Here is a 23,099-nt window from a genome sequence, read left to right as displayed (position 1 = left end):
CCCTAAACTAGCCTTGTGTATCAATCCTACACAAAGGGATGTGTGTATGATTTATAGAAATATATAGAGATAGAGATAGAGATAGAGATAGAGATAGAGATAGAGATAGAGATAGAGATAGATAGATAATGATTTTCAAAACAGACTTTATGGGCCTTGATTGTATTTCCTGTTTCAGTAAGCTGCATTGAGTGCCTGTCAGTGAAAGGGGCAAATTAACAACAACAACAACAACAACAACAACAACAACAACAATAATAATGGGCAAGGACTCTATGGTAAGCACAGCGAGCGACTCTCTAGCTGCCGCCCTTGCCATAGATAGCGTCGCCGCCCTCTTCCTTTCTCCTTTCCTCTCTCCCGGCCTCCCCCGCACCCCTCTCTATGGTGACGCTCGAACCTAGACCGGCCAATGGTTGGCCAGAAGAGGCCTGGCGAGCTCCGCCCAGGGCCTGATCAGCTGAGGGCTGGCAATGTCTGTTGACAGCGGCAGCCTCAGCGGCAGGACTCGGGCGTAAGAGGCTGGTGGGGCTGGGGCTGCCGGGGGGGGGGGAGCTCAGCCTGCGGGGCTGGGGCAGGGGGTGGAAGGGGACAGGAAGGAGAGGGGGCCGAGTGGGGCTCTCTTCTCCCCATTGCTCTCCCTCCCGGGCTGGGCGGTGGGGGAGCGAAGGGAGGTGGGATCCGGGCGCTGTGAATATGGGGCGCTGTGCAAGAGTTCCTCCAGTCTTGTAAAGGCCCCCCCTGCCTTGTAAAGGCCCCCCCTTCCCCTCACGGGCTCAGCTCTCCCCCCAGACCTCGCAGAGGCCTTCTGGAGGAGCCTGGATGCCAGCAAGGGGGAGGTATTTGGCACAGGCCCCTATTATTATTTCTTCTTCCTCTTCCCCGTTTTCCTCCCCACCCTTTTTTTAAAAAAAAAAGATTTTCTCCCACACATACACACAACCCCTCCCCCAATTTCTAAGCCTAAAGGGAGGTTGTTTTAAAAAGATACTTAGAAACGCAACAGAAGGCGGAGGAGTTGAGCAACTGAGGAAACTGAAAAGGAGGAAGAACAGGAAGAACCACCCACCGCCCAAAGGAGACGCTAGGGAGGAATTTACAGGGTTAAAGCTGAGATTCTAAACAGTTTTTGGGGGTGGGGGGTTAAGCCCCCATTGACTTTCTGCTCAGAAGGTGGGGAAGCAGGTGGGAGTGAAACTGCACCTCTACAGAGCTGCTCCCTCCCCTCCCCTAAAAAGAATTATTTTACCAGATTTTACTGCAAACCTACAACACGTGCTTCCTCAGGAGTTCGTTTCTTGTTTTGTCTCATTGTAACTCGCATGCTGCTTTTCTCCCCAACCCCGCACCCCCCCAGAAAAAACAACTTAATTGCAAGAAGCTGCCAGTTGAAGCTAAAATGAAACTTCCCCCACCTGGCCGCTTAACTTTTCTTTCCGTCCCAAACTCTACAGATGTGAATCCAGATGGAGCACTCGGAAGTCAGAGGACAAATACAGCAGCAAAGGCAGCGGAAGCCTTGGGGAAAGCTGATCCGCTTGGGGGCCGAGGAAGCCGAGCCTCACCTCTTGTTGCTGAAGAAAGAGTTGACAATTGGGAGAAAAAAAGGTATGGTTCCAGAAATAGTCGTGCAGTGGATGTGTGGGCTATAAGATGGCAGAGAGGTATGCAGAAGCTGTCTGTTCAATCCCTTGTTTATAGTTTTCTACCCAGCCACAGGGAACCCACAGCTGAGGATTTTTGTGTCTCTATGTTGGTATTCTCTTAGGGTGAGCTGAGAAGGCTTTTTTAGTTTCTTGTTAATAATCAACAATCAACAGACTTACAGCTTTACTTTGAAGGGTCTGTTTTTATCTTGCTTCCTGTTTTGTACACTAAGCTGTTTTGCTTTTTGTTTTTGAAAATATGCTAGGACTCCATGTTTTACTATCTCAAGAATACTAATTTATGAGTCAAGGAACATGGGTAATACATTTTTTCTAAGTTGACATAATACTCAATTTTTCTTTGATTCGCAGCTGCAATATTTGATTGCTTTTGCAAGACATTACATTTCAGAACATTGTTTTCATTTCATTTTTTTATATAAAAAGTTGAAAGATGCTTACCGTGTAATCTGATACACGTTGCTTTAGAAGTAGGCCCCATTAGACATAATCCCAGGTAATTGCGTAAAGAATTGCAGCCTAAGTAGTTGTTAGGCACATGTTGTACTAAACCCTCCAGCTTGTATGAGAGAATAGTAAATCATTATATGAACTGTCAAAATTGTTGATGTGGATACAAGTTCTGACTTAATCTTTCCACATGTGCTCTTTCATTGATATAACTAATAAAGTCTTTCTCTGTAAGATGCTGTTAGGAAATGTTTAGGAAATGTTTCCTTTTTTTATAAGCTGCTTTCAATATATGTTAGAGAAGAAACAGACACAAATGCAAATACATGAAACCATGAATACAAATATAGAAACTATGATCATGTATTAAACATAAAATCTAGAGTGTTAACTTGTGAACGCATCCAAATAACGTGTACGTTAAAGCACATGGCTCCCTCCCCCCAAAAAAAATTGAATTGTAGTGTGGAAATTGTATTTTACCCCACCATAGCTACTTAACTTCCCAGCACCCTTAATAAAACTACAGTTCTTGGGATTCTTTGGGGGAAGCCATGTGCTTTAAATGTGTGGTGTGCATGTGACCTTTGCATGATGTATGTTCTTTGATGGGAAGATTGCCACCTTTCAGAGCCTGATTGATCACATCTTTGCTTGGCATAAGTCCTCAGACATGTAGTGGGACTTACCTCATGGCCAAAAGAGTGTTGTGGTACCTTGGAGCCTGGAACATTTATTATAGAATGAGCTCAGCAGTGACCAGTGAGGTGGCATGGGTGGGACTCCGTTGCTCTCCTGGCTTCTCAATAAAATGGTAAGCTGGCACTTACTGAGACGGAAAAGCATGGCACTGTGCATCGCAGCAGAAGCACTGGATTGGCTTTGCCACACAGCACTGAGCACTCCATGCCTTGACTCTCCCCTCTCAAAAATCGCCAGTGGCCTGCTATGTTCAGGAAGTGGGAACCTCACCTGTGCTGCTTCACTTTCATGGACTAGCTCATGCCATAATAAATTTGCTAGCCTTTAACATGCCAGAAGACTTTTCATTGTTTTTGCTGCAACAGCCTTACACACTGCTATCCTTCTGGAAATTATTTCATGGTAAGTACTCTTATGATGACAGACTTAAATATGTAGGGCTGAAGGTTTTTTTTGGGGGGGGGAATGGGGCGATGGGATGGGGGATGGGATGTAGTTAGACTACAGTTCCCATCCAGCATTGCCAATAAGCCATAGGATGGAGGGTATGTGGCTGGAGAAAGCTGTGATTGGCTATCCTGGAATTCTGGTGATACATGGAAAACCTGTCCTGGTTTTGAAAACGGATGTCACAGATTTGTGGAGGGTGGGCTATCAAATTATTATTGTCCGTGATAGCAAAATAGAAATTTCACATGCAGAAACCGTATATCCCTGAGGAGCACAAAGTTGTCCCAATAAAAGGGGATAGTCAGCCTTCTCATACCCTGTGTGTGAGCATCGCAGAAATTGTGATGGCCTCAGTAAGGCTGAATTCTTCCAGGAATATCTGCAAATCTAAAGACACTCATTTTTGTCACAAAGGTTGCGACCTGTCCTTTCCTGGCAACAAACTGGTGTCTGGAGATCACTGTAAAATAAGGGTGGATGAAGAATCTGGTCAAGTATCACTGGAGGATACCAGGTCAGTTTCGCCTGAACCCTTTCTGCTTTCCTTGCCTGGTTCTGTTGAGTAAAATGTTCTGGTTAAGTGTTCACGCGGGAGTGCCCTGGCTGCCCTTATTTGACTACAAGGCAATATGTTGATATTTCCTGCATCCCGCTTCTCTCTTGGGACCTGTCCAGCTTGCACACTTAAAACCAGATTTTTTTTTTTATCTGCTTTCCCCATGGAAACTCTAATTTTGTGAGGGTGGTGATTATTCCATCAACAAATCCTTAAAATTGTTAACTGAGGTTGCAGTTCCCAAGGTTCCTTGGATGGTAGATGACTCGATTGTTCCTTAGGTTGCCTCAAGCTTGAGACCCTGTGGTATTAATTCCCGCCCCTTTTGTGATGTCAGAGCTTTTAACTATTTCTAGTGTTCTGTTCCAATAGAAGGGATTTCCATAACTGCCCTGATGTTGATTTTGTGTGTGTGGGTGTGTGTCTCTCTGGTTGCATACACTTTCCTGTGTGCACGACTTGTGACATCGCCTCTCTTTGAAGTAATCTGTTCAACTATTTCGACATCATCTTGCATAAATGAAAACAGGCCATAAGAGAGTAAGAGGTCTCACAGGCTTTTGTAGCTAGCAAGCTGCCAACATTATCACAGCCAAAATACAATCTGTTTTGCTGGCAGGACAATAAAAGATTTGATGGAGAGCATTAGTAATTGGAACACTTACAGGTAGGGTGGCCCAGAAGAATTGGGTATGGAATAGTCACAGACACATGTGTAATCACTCGGATCTCGATCCAGCTGAAGCCCAGATTTACATGAATGGGCATGGGATCCAGGCTTTGCCCAGATCTGGTACACAGCCCCTACACTTACCTTTCCATCTTAAAGATCCATCAGTGCCCTTTAGAGCAAGGGTGGGAAACCTGTGACCCTCCCAATGTTGTTTGACCACAGCTCTGACCATTGGCCTTTCTGTTTGTTGCTAAATGATTAGCTTTCCAGCACTACTAAAACAGGGTTGGGCAGCCTAATTCAAGCTACTATCCCATACACGTTTGCTTGGGAGGAAGTTTCATTAAAGGAGCTGGCGTTTATCTCTGAACAAACATGCATAGGATCAAGCTGTAATGTTAAAAAAAAAAAAAGCAAGAGAAATGTTTCCAAATTTAGCTGAGATACCTGTTCTATATTTCTCTTGCATCTTCCCTCACCAATTCTCTGTTTAGGAAGCAGCTTTAATTAGCATTTTTACTGCAGAAAGTCAACAGTTTGCTAAATGCTTTCTGTAAAAAAAAAAAAGTGCTCGGATTATTTTGCACATGAAATGGGAGTCTCTTATGTTTGAGGGAAGGGGATACAATTTCTTTTAGAAGGCCCATAAAAGTAGCATTGGGAGCCTTATGCAAAAGCAATGCACCTTCTTGCAGTTTCCCAGTTTGGGGAAAAGGTTTCCTGCTTTCTGCATCAGAAAGGCTAGCAAACTGTTTTCCTCACTTGGCAACTCCCTCCCCCCACTTTTCCCTTAATCAGCAACTGTAAATGAACAGGGTCTCTCTTGTCTTGCAAAGTTGCTTACCCTTCTTCACACCCCAGTGAAAAATCCAGTTTGCATCTTGTTAAATTGTGCATTGAGTAAAAGTGTGTTAACTCGGGTGTTTCCCAGTTCTTGGTATCAGACTCTCTGGGACCCCAGGGGGATGAGGCAAGCAGCTTTTTCTTTTTTTTTTTTTTAGATCAAAACTCTGGAAGAGGAGGGAGCAGAGCAAGGGTGGGGGTTTTTGTTCGGTAATTATGTTATCCTCTTTAAAATGCCGTCCTATATTTTCCTCAGACTTTAATTTGGATTTACAGTTTCTATTTGTCAGGTTTCTTGCATAAATCTATATTAAATTGGGATGGATATAATACAGGATGGCATTTTGATGAGGAAGATAAGATGTGGATGCTGTTGGGGGGTGAAATTTTATTCGTGAGGTTCCCTCTGTCTCCCCCTTGCTGTTTAGGGGCAGCTCTTCTTACCCAATTCTAGCACTTTCCCTTCAGTATCTTGTAAAGACAGGCTTTGTCCACCCGATGGCAGCAACGGCCGTTTGTGTTTCTTAAATAGGCTTTATCATCCAGACTTTGATATTAATCACTGTGTGCAAGAGCTGCTGCTGTTCTGAGGACGACGTCCTACCCTTCTTCCCCAAAGAGCCTGGGCGATAGAACATTATAATTTAAACTAAGATTAAAACATTTAAAAGCAATTTAATAATTAAAAACATCTAAATCGTGTAAAACTGTTGCTCTTGCAGTTTAATAATTGTCCAGGCTGCCAGGAACAGTTATTTTTCAACCATCAAAATACCTGGGTGAATAGGAATGTTATAAAATTCCCTCCAAAAGTTAATTGTGACCTGTCAAGTAAAAAAATAAAATAGTAATCATATTAGTTGACTACAGCTTGGGTGACCATTTTAGGCATAGCTAAATAAGAGGAGACACATTGTTAAAAAAAAAAGGGACTAAAGAGGACACAGATTTACATATGCTGACTTATACTGTGTAGGTGCCAAATTAGAAACAATCGCAGTAGTTTATTTTTTAAATTTTATTTATGCTTTTCAGGTTTATACATTTCAATAATTTTACAATCATTTTCAAAACTTGACTTCCTTCCCCCTCTTTCTGCAGTTCCTTAAATTTATTTTTAAAATCTTCTACATATCCAAATTAACTTAATTTGTTCATTTATTCATTTTCTTTAAATATATATTCTTATGAAAGTGCAGGTTATTACAATAATTCTGCCAATGTTCTTATCTATTTACAATTTATTTGTAAATATTCAATAAACCATTTCCATTATTTTATAATAATAATAATAATAATAATAATTAATAATTTATTATTTATACCCCGCCCATCTGGCTGGGCCTCCCCAGCCACTCTGGGCGGCTTCCATAAAAACCAAAAATACAGTAAAATATTACACGTTAAAAACTTCCCTGAACAGGGCTGCCTTAAGATGTCTTCTGAATGTCAGGTAGTTGTTTATCGCTTTGACATCTGCTGGAAGGGTGTTCCACAGGGCGGGCGCCACTACCGAGAAGGCCCTCTGCCTGGTTCCCTGTAGCTTTGCTTCTCGCAATGAGGGAACCGCCAGAAGGCCCTCGGCGCTGGACCTCAGCGTCCGGGCAGAATGATGGGGGTGGAGACGCTCCTTCAGGTATACTGGACCGAGGCCGTTTAGGGCTTTAAAGGTCAGCACCAACAAACTTTTTATAAAAAGTTTATCTTGATTTCTTATTTTTCCGGTAAGTTTTGCCATTTCTGCATATTCCACAAGTTTTTGTATCCATTCTTCCTTGCTTCTTTTCATTTTTGGGCGAGTAACATTATTGCTGCTGTAGTAGCATACATGAATAAGTTTCTGTACAGTTTAGATAGTTCTGTCCCTATAATATTTTTTTACAAACGCTATTTTAAGCATCCTTTTCAATTCGTTATATATCATTTCCCAGAATATGATATAACAATCGCAGTAGTTTAAATAAAGTACATCTTGCCATAGTGGGGAGGACTGTGACCAGGTGAGCTCTGTGCCTGCTCCGTCCTCTGTCTGAATGCTAGCTGTGACTAAGCTGGTTTAAATGAGATTCCTCAGAAGGGGGTGGGCTCTTCCCCACTGGAGGTATTTAAGCAGAGGCTTCGATGACCACCTGGGATGTTGTCATTGCAAGATTCCTGCAATGAGTAGCAGGGTTGGACTACATGACCCTCCGAGTTCCTTTCAGGTTTCTGATTAGCCACTTATGTAGACCTCCTCTCTCTTGCCCACCCCACTCCTAATCCCTTGTTACTCACCAGAAGGCCTTGTTTGTATTTTATAGTACTAATGGAACGGTTATTAACAAACAGAAGGTGGTGAAGAAGCAGACTTACCCGTTACAGACTGGAGATGTGATCTATGTTATTTACAGGAAAAATGAGCCAGAAAACAGTAAGGGGATTTTGCTGCTGCTTCTTTTTTTAATGGGCTTCTTTGGCGCAGGGGCTGATGGGTGGGAGATCTCTGGGGTAGAGCAAGAAGAGGGAACCTGTGCTGACACCACCCTCTGACGTTGCCGGCTTACAATTCCCGGCACCCCTGACCATTGCCCCTGCTGGCTGGGGCTGATGGGAGTTGGGGAGTCCAACATAATCTGGAGGGCCAAGAGTTCCTCACCCCTGGGTTAGTGTGTGTGCGCATGTGCGCAGAAACGAAGGGGGGAAAACATTTGGCATTTCTCCAAGTGAAGCTTATATGGGATACACTCTTGTCCCGGGCCAAAAGCCTAGCCATTAAAGAAAGCTGTGGGCCACATGGCCAAAAACGTGAGGGTTGTCTTGCCATCCTCACCACAACCATGTGGTGAGGGAGAGTGTGTGTGTGTGTGTAAAAATGGCCTAAGGTCATGGAGTGAGCTTCATGGCTGGGCAGGGATTTGCACCTGGGCCTACCCACTCTTATGCCAGTGCTCTCACCACTAGAACACACTGGCTTTTGTTAGATTCCAGCACTGACAATAAGTGAAGCACAGAGCTGCTGCAATGGCGCTGGTTGGGAGGAAGCAGGGAAACTGGGTTAGCAGACTGCTTCCTGTCTCAGAAATGGTGCACTTTGGAAATGGAAGAGGAGGAGGGAGGTGTCAGGGAGGCGTCTGAACCTCCCCAGGCAGATGTCTTTAGGGAGACCCATCTTTGTTTGAAAAATTCAGGATAGGAAAAAAGGAAGCACTTCTTCATGCAACCTGTAATTAAACTAGGGAACTCTCACAGGAAGTAGTGATGGCCACTCACTCTGATGGCTTTAAATGGTGCATTACACAAATTTGTGGAGGATAAAGCTCTCAGTGGCTACTCCCCATGATGATTATGTTCTACCTTAGCTGCCGGACACAGTTTGCCTTTGAATGCCAGTTGCTGGCAATCGCAAGCGGCAAGAGTGCTATAACACTCAAGTCCTTTTTGTGGGCTTCCCATAGGCATCTGGTTTAAGAACAGGATGCTAGACTAGATGGGTCATTGGCCTTTTCCAGGTAGCTCAGCTTCTCTTCTTAGCTGTTGGGAACCATTGGCCTTACTGATGTTCTCTCTCTTCAGATGTTGCATATCTTTATGAATCCTTGAATCCAAAACAGGACCCAGCTCATGAGCCAGTAGGTAAGTAAAAGCGATTAGATCAAGGCCTGCGGAGGCAGGGGAGAAGGAGCAGTGAAGATTAGCTGCATCCCTTTTAAAGCTGCCGGGCTCTGCAGAATCCCCTTAACAGAGATTTCTCTAAGCCTCTCGAGCTGTTGAGGCAGCACCAGAGAACGTTCCCCCCTTGCTCCCTTCCCCTCTGCAGAAGCCACTGTCAAAAGCATGTGCCATATGACCAAAGATACCTCAAGTACCAGACAAAGCGAAGATGGGACCTCTGCGGCATTGCCACCGTCGGCTAACCAGGCTAGCTATGACGAACCACAGCCATCCACTTCCACGTCGAACCTCTTTAATGCTGCTTCTACCTCTCTCACTGAGGCCGTATCCACAGAGCAGGATAATCCTTCAACATCTGGTAAAGTCTCAATTCGCTTGGCCCCATGTGTCTAATGATCATTTCACGTAGGCCTTCCTGCTGAAGCCTAAGCTGTTTAAAAATTGGGGGTGGAAATCCAGAATAGTCTTTGGAGAAGTGCCGTTTTTCAGGTTTTCTGTATACCCCAAGACCAGGGGTTGGCAACTTGCAGCCCACGGGGCAGTTTAACTTGCCCCCGAACCAAGCCGCCCACTTGGCGAGTCCCCGCCCGCTGCGCTAAACTGGTGCGGTGTGGCAGCGGAAATCGCGTCTGCGCACGCACAGGCGGTCCAACCCACAGAGAGATCTCCACGGGACTTGACTGGCCCAGGCAGGTAAAACCTTGCCAACCCCTGCTCAAGACCAAGCAAGTACATCTTTTATAATAGGGGGTGGTTCTACCCCTCTGTATTGGCCAAACGAGAAATACCGTAGCTGCCATTGTTTGCCTTGTGTACAGGAACGCTTTGCATTCAATCAGTCAGCAACGATTTCTGCTGATGTGCTGCACTTCCCTTTCTTTCTTTTTCTTCTTTTGGGGGCAGGGCCGCAACCGTACGCCTTTATTCCTGCACCTTCCCAGCCTGGCTTAGAACCATGTGATCCAGAAGCATCACTTAAACACAAACAGCCAAATGTAAATACTGAAACTTCTGACACTTCTTCAGGGGATAAAGAGAAAACCGTGTCGGCTATGCCCAAGTTGAAAAGCAGGGATGAAGAGGAAGCCCTGGAGCCTGCCAGGAAGAAAATAAAAGCAGGTTAATAAATAACGGTTACTTCCTTTTTTTAAGAGGTCTGTGGTCCAAGATCTGGCTGGTTTCCCATCCTAGTAACTTTGGGCACTCCTTACTGTCCCTTACTTCCCCACAACTTGCCATGCAATTTATCTTCCCTTCCCTGAAACCCCTTCCTGGTGTAACGTCTGCAACCCAGCTGAAAGGTGCCTCTGTTTCCCCAGCCTAGCCTGGGAAGATACCCTTCAGGGCACGGAGAAGCTCCGCGCCTTCAAAATGGGCAGGGAAGGATTGGGCAGCATCTTGTTTGTTGAGCAACAATGTCTTGGGTTCCACTGTGTGTGCCAGCGCTGTGATGTGTGTTCCCCTCCCGCCCCTTGCAGGTGGCGATGCCAGCGCGTATCTCCAGGTGATTCCTCCAAACGTATGTGCAATTAAAACGGGGACCGAAGACACAAAGTCACCAAATGTGAAGCCAGACAAAATGGAAGAAACACTCACCTGTATCATCTGCCAAGAGCTGCTGCATGACTGTGTCAGGTAAGGGGGGGGGCGGGTGTCTGTGGGCCAGACCAGAAGTAATGGCAGTAGGCCAATGTCTCTGAATCAGTTCACCACTGAGTTCCTGTGTAGAGTATGCGTGTGGCGGGGGATTGAAAACTCCTTAGGGGCACACTTGCTCCCCCCCCCCGAGCTATTTTTCTCACAGTGAGAAAATGTTTGGTGGTGGGAGAGTGAGCGCTGAGAAGCACACACAGGCAATCACAATGGAACTTGGTGTACTCTGGGATGGATTGAGTTCTCTTGCTTCCAATCACCATGGTCCGCAGCTATGTTACCTACCCTTTAAGAGCATGGAGTCCAATATTTGGTGGGTTGGTTCAATTTGTTGTGTGAGATTCATCCCCCCCCCCTTACACACACGTTGCTGTTCAGCTCTTGTTACCCCTTTAGGGTTGTCAGGTCACGTTGCTGTGGCGACTGTAGAATTCACAGTGGACAGAACTCACTTTGCTGGGGGGTCTAGATCTAGCAGTTGTTTGTCCCCTTGGGCTTCCTTCCTACCAATAACACACCCCTTTGTTCTTGATTCTGGGCCCTGTCTCTTGTTTTGCCCCAGCCCCTACTTTGTGCTTGGCTCCTCCTTCTTTTAACTCCGTGATTCCAACATCCAGTTGTTGCCTTGAGTTCCTCCTCTCCCCACATCCCCTTTCCTTTCACAGCCCAGTCTTCTGAGCGGCCTCCCTAGCTCTCCTCTCTTCTCTTCCTGCTCTCCTGCCCCTGAAAGTGCAGCTCCTCTTGGCTCCTTCAGAACACCTTCTCCACATTCATCCCTTGTTGCATCAGTTCCGCAAGCCAATGAGCATTCCGAGCCACTGTACCCGCTCAGCCAACCATATTCCATGGTTCTGCTGCCCTGAGAGCAATTCAGCAGAGCTGTCTGTTTCAGCACCAAACAGAAGGTTGAGGATGGGGAGAGAGACGCCTCCAGCAGCAGAGCACAGAGATGCAAGACTGAGTAGGATCCATCTCCTCTAACCCATGCGCATCATACATTTAAAGCAGTCTTATGTCTTATTAGTCACGGGGAATTCTTGGAACTGAGGTTTGTTACAGGTGCTCTGTGAAGGCAGCAGCTTTGACAAACTACAGTTCCCAGGATTCTTTGAGGGAAACCGTGGCTGTTAAAGTGGCACAGGGGTGCTTTAAATGTGTGGTGTGGATGTGGCCAAAGCTGTCGCTGATTTCAGGATAGTTGAACTGATTCCTTTTCCATAAGTGTTCAAACGCATTTGGAGCCAACATAAAAGCCCAGAACCTTTGCTGCCATTTGATTATGTGGATAAAAGCCATGGGGTAATGTTATGCATTTTGAAGAAGGTCATACGAACACATTAAAAATGCAGCACTGCGAAATCAGTGAACACACAGCCAGCAGGAGTATAAACACAGCCTGAGATGCGGCATTTCTGATCCTGCAGACAGTGGTTTGGTGTGCTGGGAAGAAGCCTTGCATTTGCACACTTACTCTTTCCCTTTCCTCCTGCCTGCACATTACCAGCTTAATGAATCATTTTCTAGTTTTGGTCAAACCACAGTTTGATGACTTGAGGGAACTCTGGAGCAGGGTTACAAAGTAAGAGGCTTGTTCCTAAGCCCTACAAACCATGGTTTGCATAGAATGAGAAACATCACATTTGATTGTAGGCACATCCTCCTCCTCTCCATATCAAGGTTTCCCCTGTTCTCTCCAGCTTGCAGCCCTGCATGCACACTTTCTGTGCCGCGTGTTACTCAGGATGGATGGAACGCTCCTCTCTCTGTCCAACCTGCCGCTGTCCGGTGGAACGTATCTGTAAAAACCATATTTTGAACAATTTGGTGGAAGCTTACCTCATCCAGCACCCAGGCAAGTGAAAAACTGTCTTCAGATATATGTTGTTGATGCTGATGATAGATTTATGTGGCTTTTTAGAGAGAGGGGCAGGGGGACAAGTCCCTGCCCAAAGGAGCTCGCAATCTAAAAAATGGTCACACCAGAGACCACAGTTGGAGGTGGAGGCAAACACTATAGTGCTGCAATCAAGTGCAGGCTAACAAGATGAGCTGCATTCATTCTGAAATAGTGAGTCGACTCCACTTACACACAGTGAATTTATTCAGTCATTTGGTAGTTGAGGGTACCAAACACATCAAGGGGCTTCCGAGAACACATTTGGCTAGCCCCACCCCCAGACACTGACGTGTATGCAAACCATACCCCTCAGCCAATACAATTGGCATCAATCTGTGCGCATGTGGATGTATTCAAATAGGGCTCCCTTCACTAGAAATTGCATCTCCATGAATCGAGCCCTTCCCAAGTGCACAGGCACACATGGGTGAGCCTGTTGCAATTTGTGCGTCGGCTAGATGGGTGTGTGGATTGGTGGTGGAATGTGAATCAAAAGCTGGAATGCAGGGCCAGCCAGGTGCGTTCTCCGAAACCCCTTCCATGCATTCAGTACCTGCCCATACCAAATGACTGAACAGGTCTTGCACATGCCTGTGCCTCTGTTCCTATGTAAGGGGCAGGTGGTGTAGTGGTTAAGAGTGGTAGACTCGTAATCTGGGGAACTGGGTTCGCGTCTCTGCTCCTCCAAATGCAGCTGCTGGGTGACCTTGGGCTAGTCACACTTCTTTGAAGTCTCTCAGCCCCACTCACCTCACAGAGTGTTTGTTGTGGGAGAGGAAGGGAAAGGAGATTGTTAGCCACTTTGAGACTCATTCGGGTAGTGATAAAGCGTGATATCAAATACAAACTCTTCTTCTTCTTCCGTGCATTTGAACTGAAAGCCACTTTAAGAGCCAGCATAGAGGACCTCCTGGATTCCTTGAAAGTTCTGTGACTCTGAAATGATCATGGATGCATTTTTGAATGGGAGCCTGTGTAGCTTAGGACCAGCTCCTGGTCAAAAGGCTAGTCGACTTTCCTCTGTTTGTAGATAAGTGTCGCAATGAAGAAGATGTGCGAAGCATGGATGCCCGGAACAAAATCACTCAAGACATGCTTCAGCCAAAGGTGCGGAGGTCCTTTTCGGATGAAGAAGGAAGTTCTGAAGATCTGCTGGAGCTGTCTGACGTCGATAGCGAATCCTCTGATATTAGGTGAGCGTGGTTGTGGCAATAGGATTGATTTTGTGGGACTTGCAGCCTTGCTACCAGGACGACATTTTGAATCTGGCCTTTGAGACGCTTCTCAGGCCATGGTGACTCCTTCCGTGCCTTTGCTTGCCTATAATTTGCCCTTGAATTGTGATATCGATTGTTTGCCTTGACAGAGGAAACTGTGTATGTGCGCGCGCACACACAAGTTTTTTTTATTGTAGCATGGTTGGATTGTACTAAGGTAAGAAATGCATCATTGGCCTGCTGGTTTGGGGGAAGCTTACACGGTGGACATATTCTTCTCTCACTACTGTTGCCCATAATGGATGTTCAGGGGCATGTTGGCTTCTCATCCTGGACATTATATCATAGAATTGTAGAGTTGGAAGGGACCACAAGGGTCATCTAGTACAACCCTCTGCAACGCAGGAATCTTCTGCCCAACATGACACTTGAAGGCGGCCAGTGATGTAAAAAAATCCTCTCTTTGGGCTTGTTGCTGCTGCAGGAGCTACTCAGTCTTCTGCTCTTGAAAGGGTCCACAAAAGCCATGAAAGAAATCTCTCTCACACGCCCACATCTTACCTGTGTGCTGCCTATTAAAGAGTGCCAGGATTACCTGATGTTTTCATCCCAGTTAGACAGTCAGGGCCATGCCCCTCTTAAACTTGAGCCTCTTATGATCTTTCGCTGTCCTGTAGTTCAGCTTTGCTGTCTTCATGCCCTGCTTGAGTTTCTCAGAAGCCACAGTTGCAAACAAGATGTGGGAATTCCTGGACCAGTCCAATGGGGGCTCTTGAATCTGATTGAATTCACTTTGGCTTTCACACGAGTTCCAATAACCTACCTGCACCCGTCTTTTCAGTCAGCCATACATTGTGTGCCGACAGTGTCCGGGGTACCTTCGGCAACCCGTTGCGGCCATTGCCTCCCCGGGCCAGGAAGGAGAAACGGAAGCCCGGCAGCCCTTGGGGGATGCACCATCTACCTCTGCCAACTTTCCAACAGGTCAGTGTGGTGAAAGAATGCAGTCAGTGGGTGGTAACGTGAGGCCTTTGTGCTGTGTCTTGCCTGGCAAGTTCTTTGTTCCCACTCCCCAATAGGTTTCCTCTTCCTTCCTTCCCCATTATTACCCCATTGTGATGGGGCAACACTATCAATGGGCTCTCACCCCAGGCCAGATAGGATGTAATCGCCTGTTGACTTGTTCCCCACGGAAAAGTGTATATAGCCGGAGTGTCATGTTTGAGCATCTTAGCATTCTTTGCTGAGGGTGTTATATTGATTTTTCATAGGTCTACCTTTCAAGCACACAGCTGGATCAGTTTACAGGGAAGGGCCATGACTCGGTCCCAGGTTCAGTCCCCAGCATCTCTAGAACCAACTGGGAGGGATTCCTCCCAATCCTGGGTGGTTGCTGGGACTCAGCATAGACAGTATGGACTAATAGATAGATAGATAGATAGATAGATAGATAGATAGATAGATAGATAGATAGATAGATGGACTAATGAATTTATATTAATTCATAATTATATATTAGTAACTTTATATTACCCTAACTTTGTATTTTTGTAATATTTTGTTTAAGCTGACTGTTTTTGCTTCAGCTTTTTGTACACGGCTTAGAGATATTTTTAAAATATTAAGCGAGAATATAGAAAGTAAACAATCACAATCAAATAATCTGCAACAAGCGGGGCTTTCGTGCCAGTTGCACAGAGCTGTCGGTTGATGCAGAAAGGGTTCGCTAAAAGTCTGACTTACCTTGGATTGGGTGGCCCCTGGTCCTGATCCTGACCATTGAGATTCTATGAAGCTCACTGTCCATGCCCTGTTTTTATTCCAACTCTTTCCGTGTCTCCCTGTTGTTTTCTCCCAACCTAGCTGTCCAGGAGTATGTGTGTCCTTCTCAAGGAAGCCACGTGATATGCACTTGCTGTTTCCAGCCGATGCCGGACCGCAGAGCAGAACGGGAACAGAATCCGCATATCGCCCCCCAGCAATGTGAGCTAGTAGTCGGTTGCCTACACTGTTAGGCATTTTTGCTGTTTGTTCCAAACTGCTGTCTTTTGGATGATTTTGCCATGGAGGCGTGAGGGCAGAGTTAAGCCAGCAAAGGGTTGGGAAGTATTCTGTTTTTTAAAAAAGTATTAATGACGATGTGTACGTTTGCAACAGGACAGTCTATATCAGGCATCCCCAACCTGCAGCCCTCCAGATGTTTTGGCTTACAACTCCCATGATCCTTAACAGGACCAGTGGTCAGGGATGATGGGAATTGTAGTCTAAAACATCTGGAGGGCTTAAGGTTGGGGATGCCTGGTCTCTATGTTTAAATAGATATCACCACCCAATTCCTTCTCCTCGCATGGCAGTGCGTGAATTCCTTTGGGATTCAAATAGTGGGTGGGTGCTACTTGTGGATAAATTTATGTAAAGGGAGCTGGGGGAGTGTGCAGTATGAAGAACTGAAGAGGGAGTGTAAGCCCTTCCTTTTTCACCAGTGGGGTGAGTGCAGTTTCGCCTTTTCTTCCCGCTGTAGGAAGAGCACTGCAGAGCACCACTTCCCCATCCTTAAGGGAGTTACTCCTCCCTTTGTTTCTGGTCCTCTGCCTCCCCTCTTTCCGCTTCCAATTATTCTACTTGGCTGATCAGGAAGTGATGTCACTTTGGGGAGGTGCTACCCGTATGCTCACCCCCAACTTCCTATAAGTAGTGGTTGACTGCTGAGTGAGAGTGAAGATACTCACTGCATGCAACAGATATAATGGGAGTGTGTTCATTGATAGCTAATAGGGAATTTGGGGTCCTTTACTACTTGATATTCTGGATGGCTGGTACCACAACATGTTCTCTGCTCTCTGTGTTCACAGGCACCATCTGTCTCCAACCCTTCTGTCACTTGTACTGGGGTTGCACTCGAGTGGCATGCTTTGGTTGCTTGGCACCGTTCTGTGGTAGGTTGGATCACTGTCTTTTTTCTTTTTTGCTGTTGGCAGAATTGCTTTTGACGGAATTTTCTCAAAAACTCTTGAGGAATTTGGGACCGCTGACCATTAGAAGCTGAGACAATTTGGCTCCCAGCAACATTAGCAAACACATGAAATTTCTCGTAAGCTGTTTGATACATACCTTGGTAAATGTAATCAACCGTAAAGTGTTTTCTCACAACCCAAGTTGGCCTTGGCATATTCTAAAACACAGTCCTGGTTGAGACTGTAATATTTTACTAAACTCACCCTACGGAGAGAAGCCTCTGTCTCCCTGTGGAGGTTCCTGGTTCAGACAAATTGTGCAGGAAGAGGTGGCTTACCATAGACAGTGATGCCTTTCTCCAGGTGGGAAAGAGCACTGCAAGTGAGAGGGTTGGAAGGAGGCATTCCCATAGCGTACACTAATAAATATTCTTGGAACGGCAACTTCTGCAGGCAGGTGGAGGCTTCTGGTCTCTGGGAAATCGAGACCCATTAAAAGGCTTCCTGAACAAAGCTAAATTGTGCTCCACAGAAGACCCTGAGCAGGGTAGATTCAAGACTTAGGGTGTAGAGAACCATGAATGAGATCCACGATGGCTTCCATTTGTAATGTTCCAATTTCTGTTCATGCATTCTAAGCTCTGTCTGACTATGCTGCAATGCACAATCTCTAATGTGGACTCCAGTGGCATCCTCTCTGAGAACCTAAGAATAGTCCTGCTGCATCAGGCCAATGGTCTGTCTGGTCCATCTTGTTCTCAATGTGGCCATCCCAATGCCTATGGGAAGCCTGAAAGCAGGACGTGAGCACAGCAGCACTCTCCCACTTGTGACTCCCAGCAACTGGCATTCAGAGGCTTCCTGCTTCCAGTTGTGGAGGGAGACCATAGCCATTGTGGCTAGCAGCAGTTGACAGACACTTTTTAGCCCTAGGTTGTTGAGCATGTTACCTTCTGCAGGAGCGGATTCCCATGCATCCAGCTTCCAGCGCTTGACATGGAAACTAATACTTCTGACTTCAATGAAGCCAATATTCCAGTTCTGTGAGCTTGAAATCATGACCTCTAGGCATTGAAGGTCATCCTTGTGGTGAGAAAAGAGAAGACGCCTCTTGGGTATTTCAGAGCAAAGATAATTTTCCCTCTCTTTTTAATTTCCTTACAGAAATAAATCTTGGTGACAAGTGTTTAGATGGCGTCCTTAATGGCAATAACTATGAATCGGATATTCTAAAGGTATATTCAGTTTTAAAGTATATCAGTTGAGAGAATATAGCTGCTTAAACCGAGTTTGCAGAATACATTTTTACTACTTTCCATGGGGTGGGGGGTGGGGTGGGTCAAGTTTTTAAGTTCATCTCTTTTACATGCTGCTGACTATCCTTTTCTCTCATCTGAGGATTACCTGGCATCCAGGGGTTTAACATGGAAAAATATGTTAAACGAAAGTCTCCTAGCTCTTCAAAGAGGAGTTTTTATTTTACCAGGTAAGCCCCATCTTTTCTCTCTGACTTGAGCTTTCCAGAGGCATATCTTCTGCGTTGTGCACTTTCAGGGAAGCAAATTACACTTCCCCATTTGTATCAACCCAACCTTGATCCTATTCTCTTCAGAAACCCTGCTCCACAACTATCTCCACCAGGTGAAGTAACTGTGGTTAACCTGCCAGAAGAGAAGGCCTTTTCAGTGGTGGCACTCTGGTTATGGGATAGCCTTCCCAAAAATGTTGGCCTGACACCATCTTTGTGGTCCTTTCACCACCTTTCAGTTCATCAAGGCCTTTCAGATAACTTACAGCAAACATATGTACTCTTGACAAGTTGTTGCCTGTGTGGAGTATTTCATGAAATGGCTTTTTTGGCCCCTGACTATCTGCAACTCTGATTCCCCTCTGCCCTCCAGATTACCGCATTACTGGAGAAACTGTTCTCTGTTACTGTTGTGGCCTCCGCAGCTTCCGAGAGCTTGCTTATCAGTACAGGCAGAATATTCCTGTTGCTGAATTGCCAGGTATGGAAAAACTGTCATTGTTATTCATTCACTCCATTCATTCATTTATTCCCCACCCATTCATTTATTCCCCACCTTTTTCCCTTGGTTTATAACAAAAGCCAACAAACAACACTAGAAATAAATCAGTTTTAAATAAAATTGGAAGCATTGGTTACATAATTCTATATTTCCTGAGCGATTCAGTAGCCAGTCAGTCAGTGTTTTGGGTTGGCAATTAGCTGTGTCTCACCTACATAAAGTTGCTACTGTTCTGAAGTTGGGAAGGGCAGGTAGAGGCAGCAATACTCTGAGCAGCTTCAGATGGCTGAGGACTGCCTGTCCCTAACCCATGTTCACAACTTTTCCCCTTGCATATGTGAGCTGGAAAGTATGTCATTTGTCCTCGTTTTGGAGAGAATCTTTAAATCTTATACCAAAGGGCAAAAGAGACCTACAGTAATTCTCTCCCATTATTTCTCTTCCACAATACAAATGTTTTGGGGGACTATTCATTTTGTTCTGCATTGAGACTATATTTATGGTGTGTGTTAAAATTCCAGGACAAGACTATCCCATGTGCATATGCATCAGTAACAGCTTAGCATGCACTATGCAAGCATTAAGTTTCAATATTTTAAAATACAGTGGTGCCTCGCAAGACAAAAAGATCCGTTCTGTGATTCTCTTCGTCTAGCGGTTTTTTCGTCTTGCGAAGTAAGCCCATTGACGGATTAGCGCTATTAGCGGCTTATGTGCTGATCGGATCAGCTGATAAGCGGCTTAGCGGCTTAGAAAAAGGGGGGGAGGAAAAAAAACCAGCAGGAACTCGCAAGACATTGTCGTCTTGCGAAGCAAGCCCATAGGAAATTCATTTTGCGAAGCACCTCCAAAACGGAAAACTCTTTCGTCTAGCGAGTTTTCCGTCTTGCGAGGCATTCGTCTTGCGGGGCACCACTGTATTGCATGTTGCTGTTTCTATTATATCTTCTTAAATTTCAAAAAATTCCACCTATACATGTTGTTGTTGTTTGGTTTGGTCCCCCAACTGATAATCTACTTACATAGCTTTGCACTTGCTACCAAATAATTGTCCGCACCTTATTTTAGAACAACAACAATGATTGACTGATTCACCCACCCACCCGCCCTCAAATCTCTCTGCTTTTAACTAACGTCAATTGTACATCAAATGTGTTGGTGTTTTTTCTTACAGTGGCTGTCACGTCACGCCCTGATTGCTATTGGGGGCGCAATTGCCGGACTCAGGTCAAAGCTCACCATGCAATGTGAGTTGCCCCCGCCCCTCCCCTCACCCCCTCGATACTTTTCTATAGGAACTTAAATCTGTGTGCATTTCAGGGTCAGGGTAATGGTTCCGCCAGAAAAAAACGCATGCATAACTTTTTCTATATTTCTGACGAGAGATCATTTTCCTCCATGATGCTAACTGTTACTCCAGCACTGGAATTATATGCTCTGTGCACCTAAGCCCAGTCAGCACTCTGGCAGCTGCATTCTAGACCAACAGAAGTTTTAGAGTACTCTTCAAAGGCAGCCCTGTGTAGGTATTAGATATTGGTTGCAAGAATAGCACTAAACCCTGTTGCAAGAATGAAACTAGCGTCTCCTTGGGCTTGCGTGCCTGCTCTCCTGTCTTCCAGTGCAGAGATACAAAAAGGTGATAGAAAGTTCCTGCCTTAGATTAACCACAGCTTATCATGTCACTGAACTAACTGTTCAGTGTGGTTAGTTTTAAATGTGATTAGTGGAAACAAGCCAACTTTGAATTAAAGGTAAAGGTAAAGGACCCCTGATAGTTAAGTCCAGTAGTGAACGACTCTGGGGTTGCAGCTCTCATCTCGCTTTACTGGCCGAAGGAGCCAAAGTATGTCTGCGGACAGTTTTTCTGGATCATGGGGCCTGCATGACTAAGCCACATCTGGCGAAACCAGAGCAGCGCACAGAAACGCAGTTTACCTTCCCGCCGGAGCAGTACCTATTTATCTACTTGCACTTTGACGTGCTTTCGAACTGCTAGGTTGGCAGGAGCTGGGACCAAGCAATGGGAGCTCACCCCGTTGCGGGGATTCGAACCACTGACCTTCTGATTGGCAAGCCCAAGAGGCTCAGTGGTTTAACTAATCATAGTTAACATTAACCACAATTTGCCTAAGTTTGGACCACAGAGCAAACTACAGGTAAACTCATTCACATAGCACAATGCTATGGTTTAGTGTTGCATTCAAACCAGTGCATTATTTCAAAACAGCTAATAATTTGAATATAGTATGTTTTAATATTAATTTATCAACAACAAAAACTTCCCATCCAATGTGGGAAGGAAACTTCACAGTGCTAGCTCACTTTGAACATTATAATAACATCAGCTGCCCAGAAGTCTGCCCAGGGGCTATAAACAGTTTCAACAGTTCACATGTGGGGTGGGGATGATAGTGTTTTTCTTTAAATTTGACATTAACCACCCTAAAAATGCTAGCCTTCACTTAAAACAAAAGGTGGGGGATAGCACTCAAGATTATAAAATGTTGAGATAGCTGTGATTTGTTCGTTGATAACTCAAAAACTCACCCCCCCAAAGAAGAAGAAGCTCAACAACTTTGCCAAAAAAATCATATCAACTGTTGTTTGCTTGTTTTCTATTGTGTTTTTTAAATTTTTAACTCAAGTCTTTTGTTGTTCCAGGAAATTCAATCACATCTGTGAACAAACACGATTCAAAAACTGAAGGTGTTTTTTGAGGCATTTAACTGGCCTGAATATTCGCAGCCTGTAAGAAAGGAGGGGGAAATTAAATCTGCAATACCGACCGTACAGTTATTGTTTCATTGTTCCCTCATAGCAGGGAGTTGGTTACTCTTTTTACATCAGATGCTCTGGTGTATATTTTTGATTTGTAAAACGTTTTTCACAGTTTATGAGCAGGTCAGTGTCTTTTTTTCCTTTCCTTTTCCTTCAATAGACAGTGTGGAACAAGCAGTTCATTCATGATTAGTCTGCCCCTGCTTCATCATGTTTTTGACTTAATGACATCATCATTGGACTGAAGGATTCTAATGGCATTGAATAAAGTAGGGGGAGTCTACACTGTGTGGCAGTAATTGCGCTGTTGAAATATATTGAGAGCTATTGTTTGTGGGGTGAAGTAGGGCTACAGGGTGGGTGCAAAAAGTTGCCAGGCAAGTGATAAGCTCCTTCTTGGAAAAATAGATGGGCAGCAGTAGTTATCCGCTCCACCCAAGTGGTACAGTGGAGGACAGTTGGGGCTGTGTCTACATGGTCTTGCTAAGGGGATTGGTTGCATGGCCCTTCAATCAACATGGCTGTCAAAAAAGATCACAGCTGGATTTGGCCTGGCCCATCCAGTTGTCAGGGGCAACTTGTGATATTCTGCCCTTTCTTGCAACATTTGCTCCTGAGTCCTGCAGTGCCCAATCAGTGCAGCTGAAATGTACCCTTTTTATTTGTGGTGGTGATGAGATAAATGGGAGCAATCACTTGCTTTCCTGGAATCCCTGGGGCTCTGCTCCCTTCTCCTCCCCTTAGATACGTTTGCTTTTTGGTCTTGGGACCAGAACGATAGCAAGACAGTCCACCTTCTTGTTTTGCTATCCGTTGGACTTTTGAGATCAAAATAATAGTAATCCTGGACCTCGTTTTACGAAGTGAATGTGTTCATGCAAGTCTTTCTTTTCTTTTCTTTTTTAACAGCCATTGGGAGAGAAGTGGAGGTAATATTTTAGAGCAACCCCACCAATTGTTGACATTTGCTGTCCCCTACTTACAGCTCAGTTACACTGGAGACTTGTTATTCCTTTCCTAGACCATAAAGGTGGTCTCTAGATAGTTGTACGGAATGGGCACAATCCAAGCAAGGTCAATAACTTTTAGTTGCTGGTGCTGTCAGTAGAACTTAATTTTTATTTTATTTTGTTTGGACCTCCCCTTATTCTTATATTTCCTGTGTTCTTTTCATTACACATAGAGGAAAGTTGTTTTTGTCTCCGCTTATATGATAGGCATGGTGGTAGAATCGCGCATCTTATTCTAAGCATTTTTAAGCTCTCCTTTTGACTTTAGAATTACACATGAAGCAGTACAAATAATAGGAATTGCCTTTGAAATCAGGAATTGCCTTTGAAATTATCTGTGCATGAATACATTTCTACTTTGCAAATTATCCTGCAGATTGTAACAGTTGGATCAAGGCAGCCTTGAGCAGGGTAGGATGTAGAAATAAGTTGCTTCCTCACCCCCCCTCCTTTTCTGGGATTATGTTGCTAAATTAGCAATGCCGTTGTACAGCAATACACTAGATGATGCTTTGCATTGTACATTTTCACAATGTAAGTTTGCTTTTTAAAAACATCAATGTGC

The 23,099-nt window shown here is 45.0% G+C and overlaps 1 protein-coding gene and 2 long non-coding RNA genes across 5 annotated transcripts; 1 reads left to right on the top strand and 2 right to left on the bottom strand.

Annotated features, from left to right (window-relative positions):
* The first annotated feature begins 357 nt into the window (after nt 1–357).
* On the top strand, nt 358–21,807 carry CHFR (checkpoint with forkhead and ring finger domains). 3 transcript variants are annotated; one of them, XM_082203193.1, is made up of 18 exons: nt 358–514; nt 1,455–1,608; nt 3,684–3,783; nt 7,642–7,751; nt 8,894–8,953; nt 9,138–9,350; nt 10,019–10,111; nt 10,471–10,627; nt 12,343–12,497; nt 13,573–13,735; nt 14,601–14,743; nt 15,623–15,742; nt 16,612–16,695; nt 17,878–17,948; nt 18,112–18,199; nt 18,615–18,722; nt 19,918–19,990; nt 21,408–21,807. In XM_082203193.1, exons 2-18 carry the CDS (start codon nt 1,467–1,469, stop codon nt 21,448–21,450), a joined length of 1,923 nt encoding a protein of 640 aa, XP_082059319.1. In that variant the 5' UTR covers nt 358–514; nt 1,455–1,466; the 3' UTR covers nt 21,451–21,807. The 3 variants fall into 3 exon arrangements, with proteins under 3 accessions (XP_082059319.1, XP_082059317.1, XP_082059318.1); XM_082203191.1 differs by having other exon boundaries at nt 359–514; nt 9,896–10,111; XM_082203192.1 differs by lacking the exon at nt 358–514 and adding an exon at nt 563–839 and having other exon boundaries at nt 9,896–10,111.
* LOC309521200 lies at nt 9,268–9,889 on the bottom strand. The gene is made up of 2 exons (XR_014214557.1): nt 9,800–9,889; nt 9,268–9,422 (listed from the first exon to the last, which is right to left on the bottom strand). It is a non-coding gene; the product is annotated as an uncharacterized lncRNA (long non-coding RNA).
* LOC309521188 lies at nt 9,989–12,333 on the bottom strand. Its single transcript, XR_014214543.1, has 2 exons — nt 10,931–12,333; nt 9,989–10,087 (listed from the first exon to the last, which is right to left on the bottom strand). It is a non-coding gene; the product is annotated as an uncharacterized lncRNA (long non-coding RNA).
* Nucleotides 21,808–23,099: the final 1,292 nt, after the last annotated feature.

Source organism: Podarcis vaucheri, assembly GCF_965113315.1.
Source record: "Podarcis vaucheri genome assembly, chromosome: 16".
Classification (NCBI taxonomy): domain Eukaryota; kingdom Metazoa; phylum Chordata; class Lepidosauria; order Squamata; family Lacertidae; genus Podarcis; species Podarcis vaucheri.
Note: the sequence above shows the minus strand (reverse complement) of the source record. Positions and strands in the feature narration are given on the sequence as shown.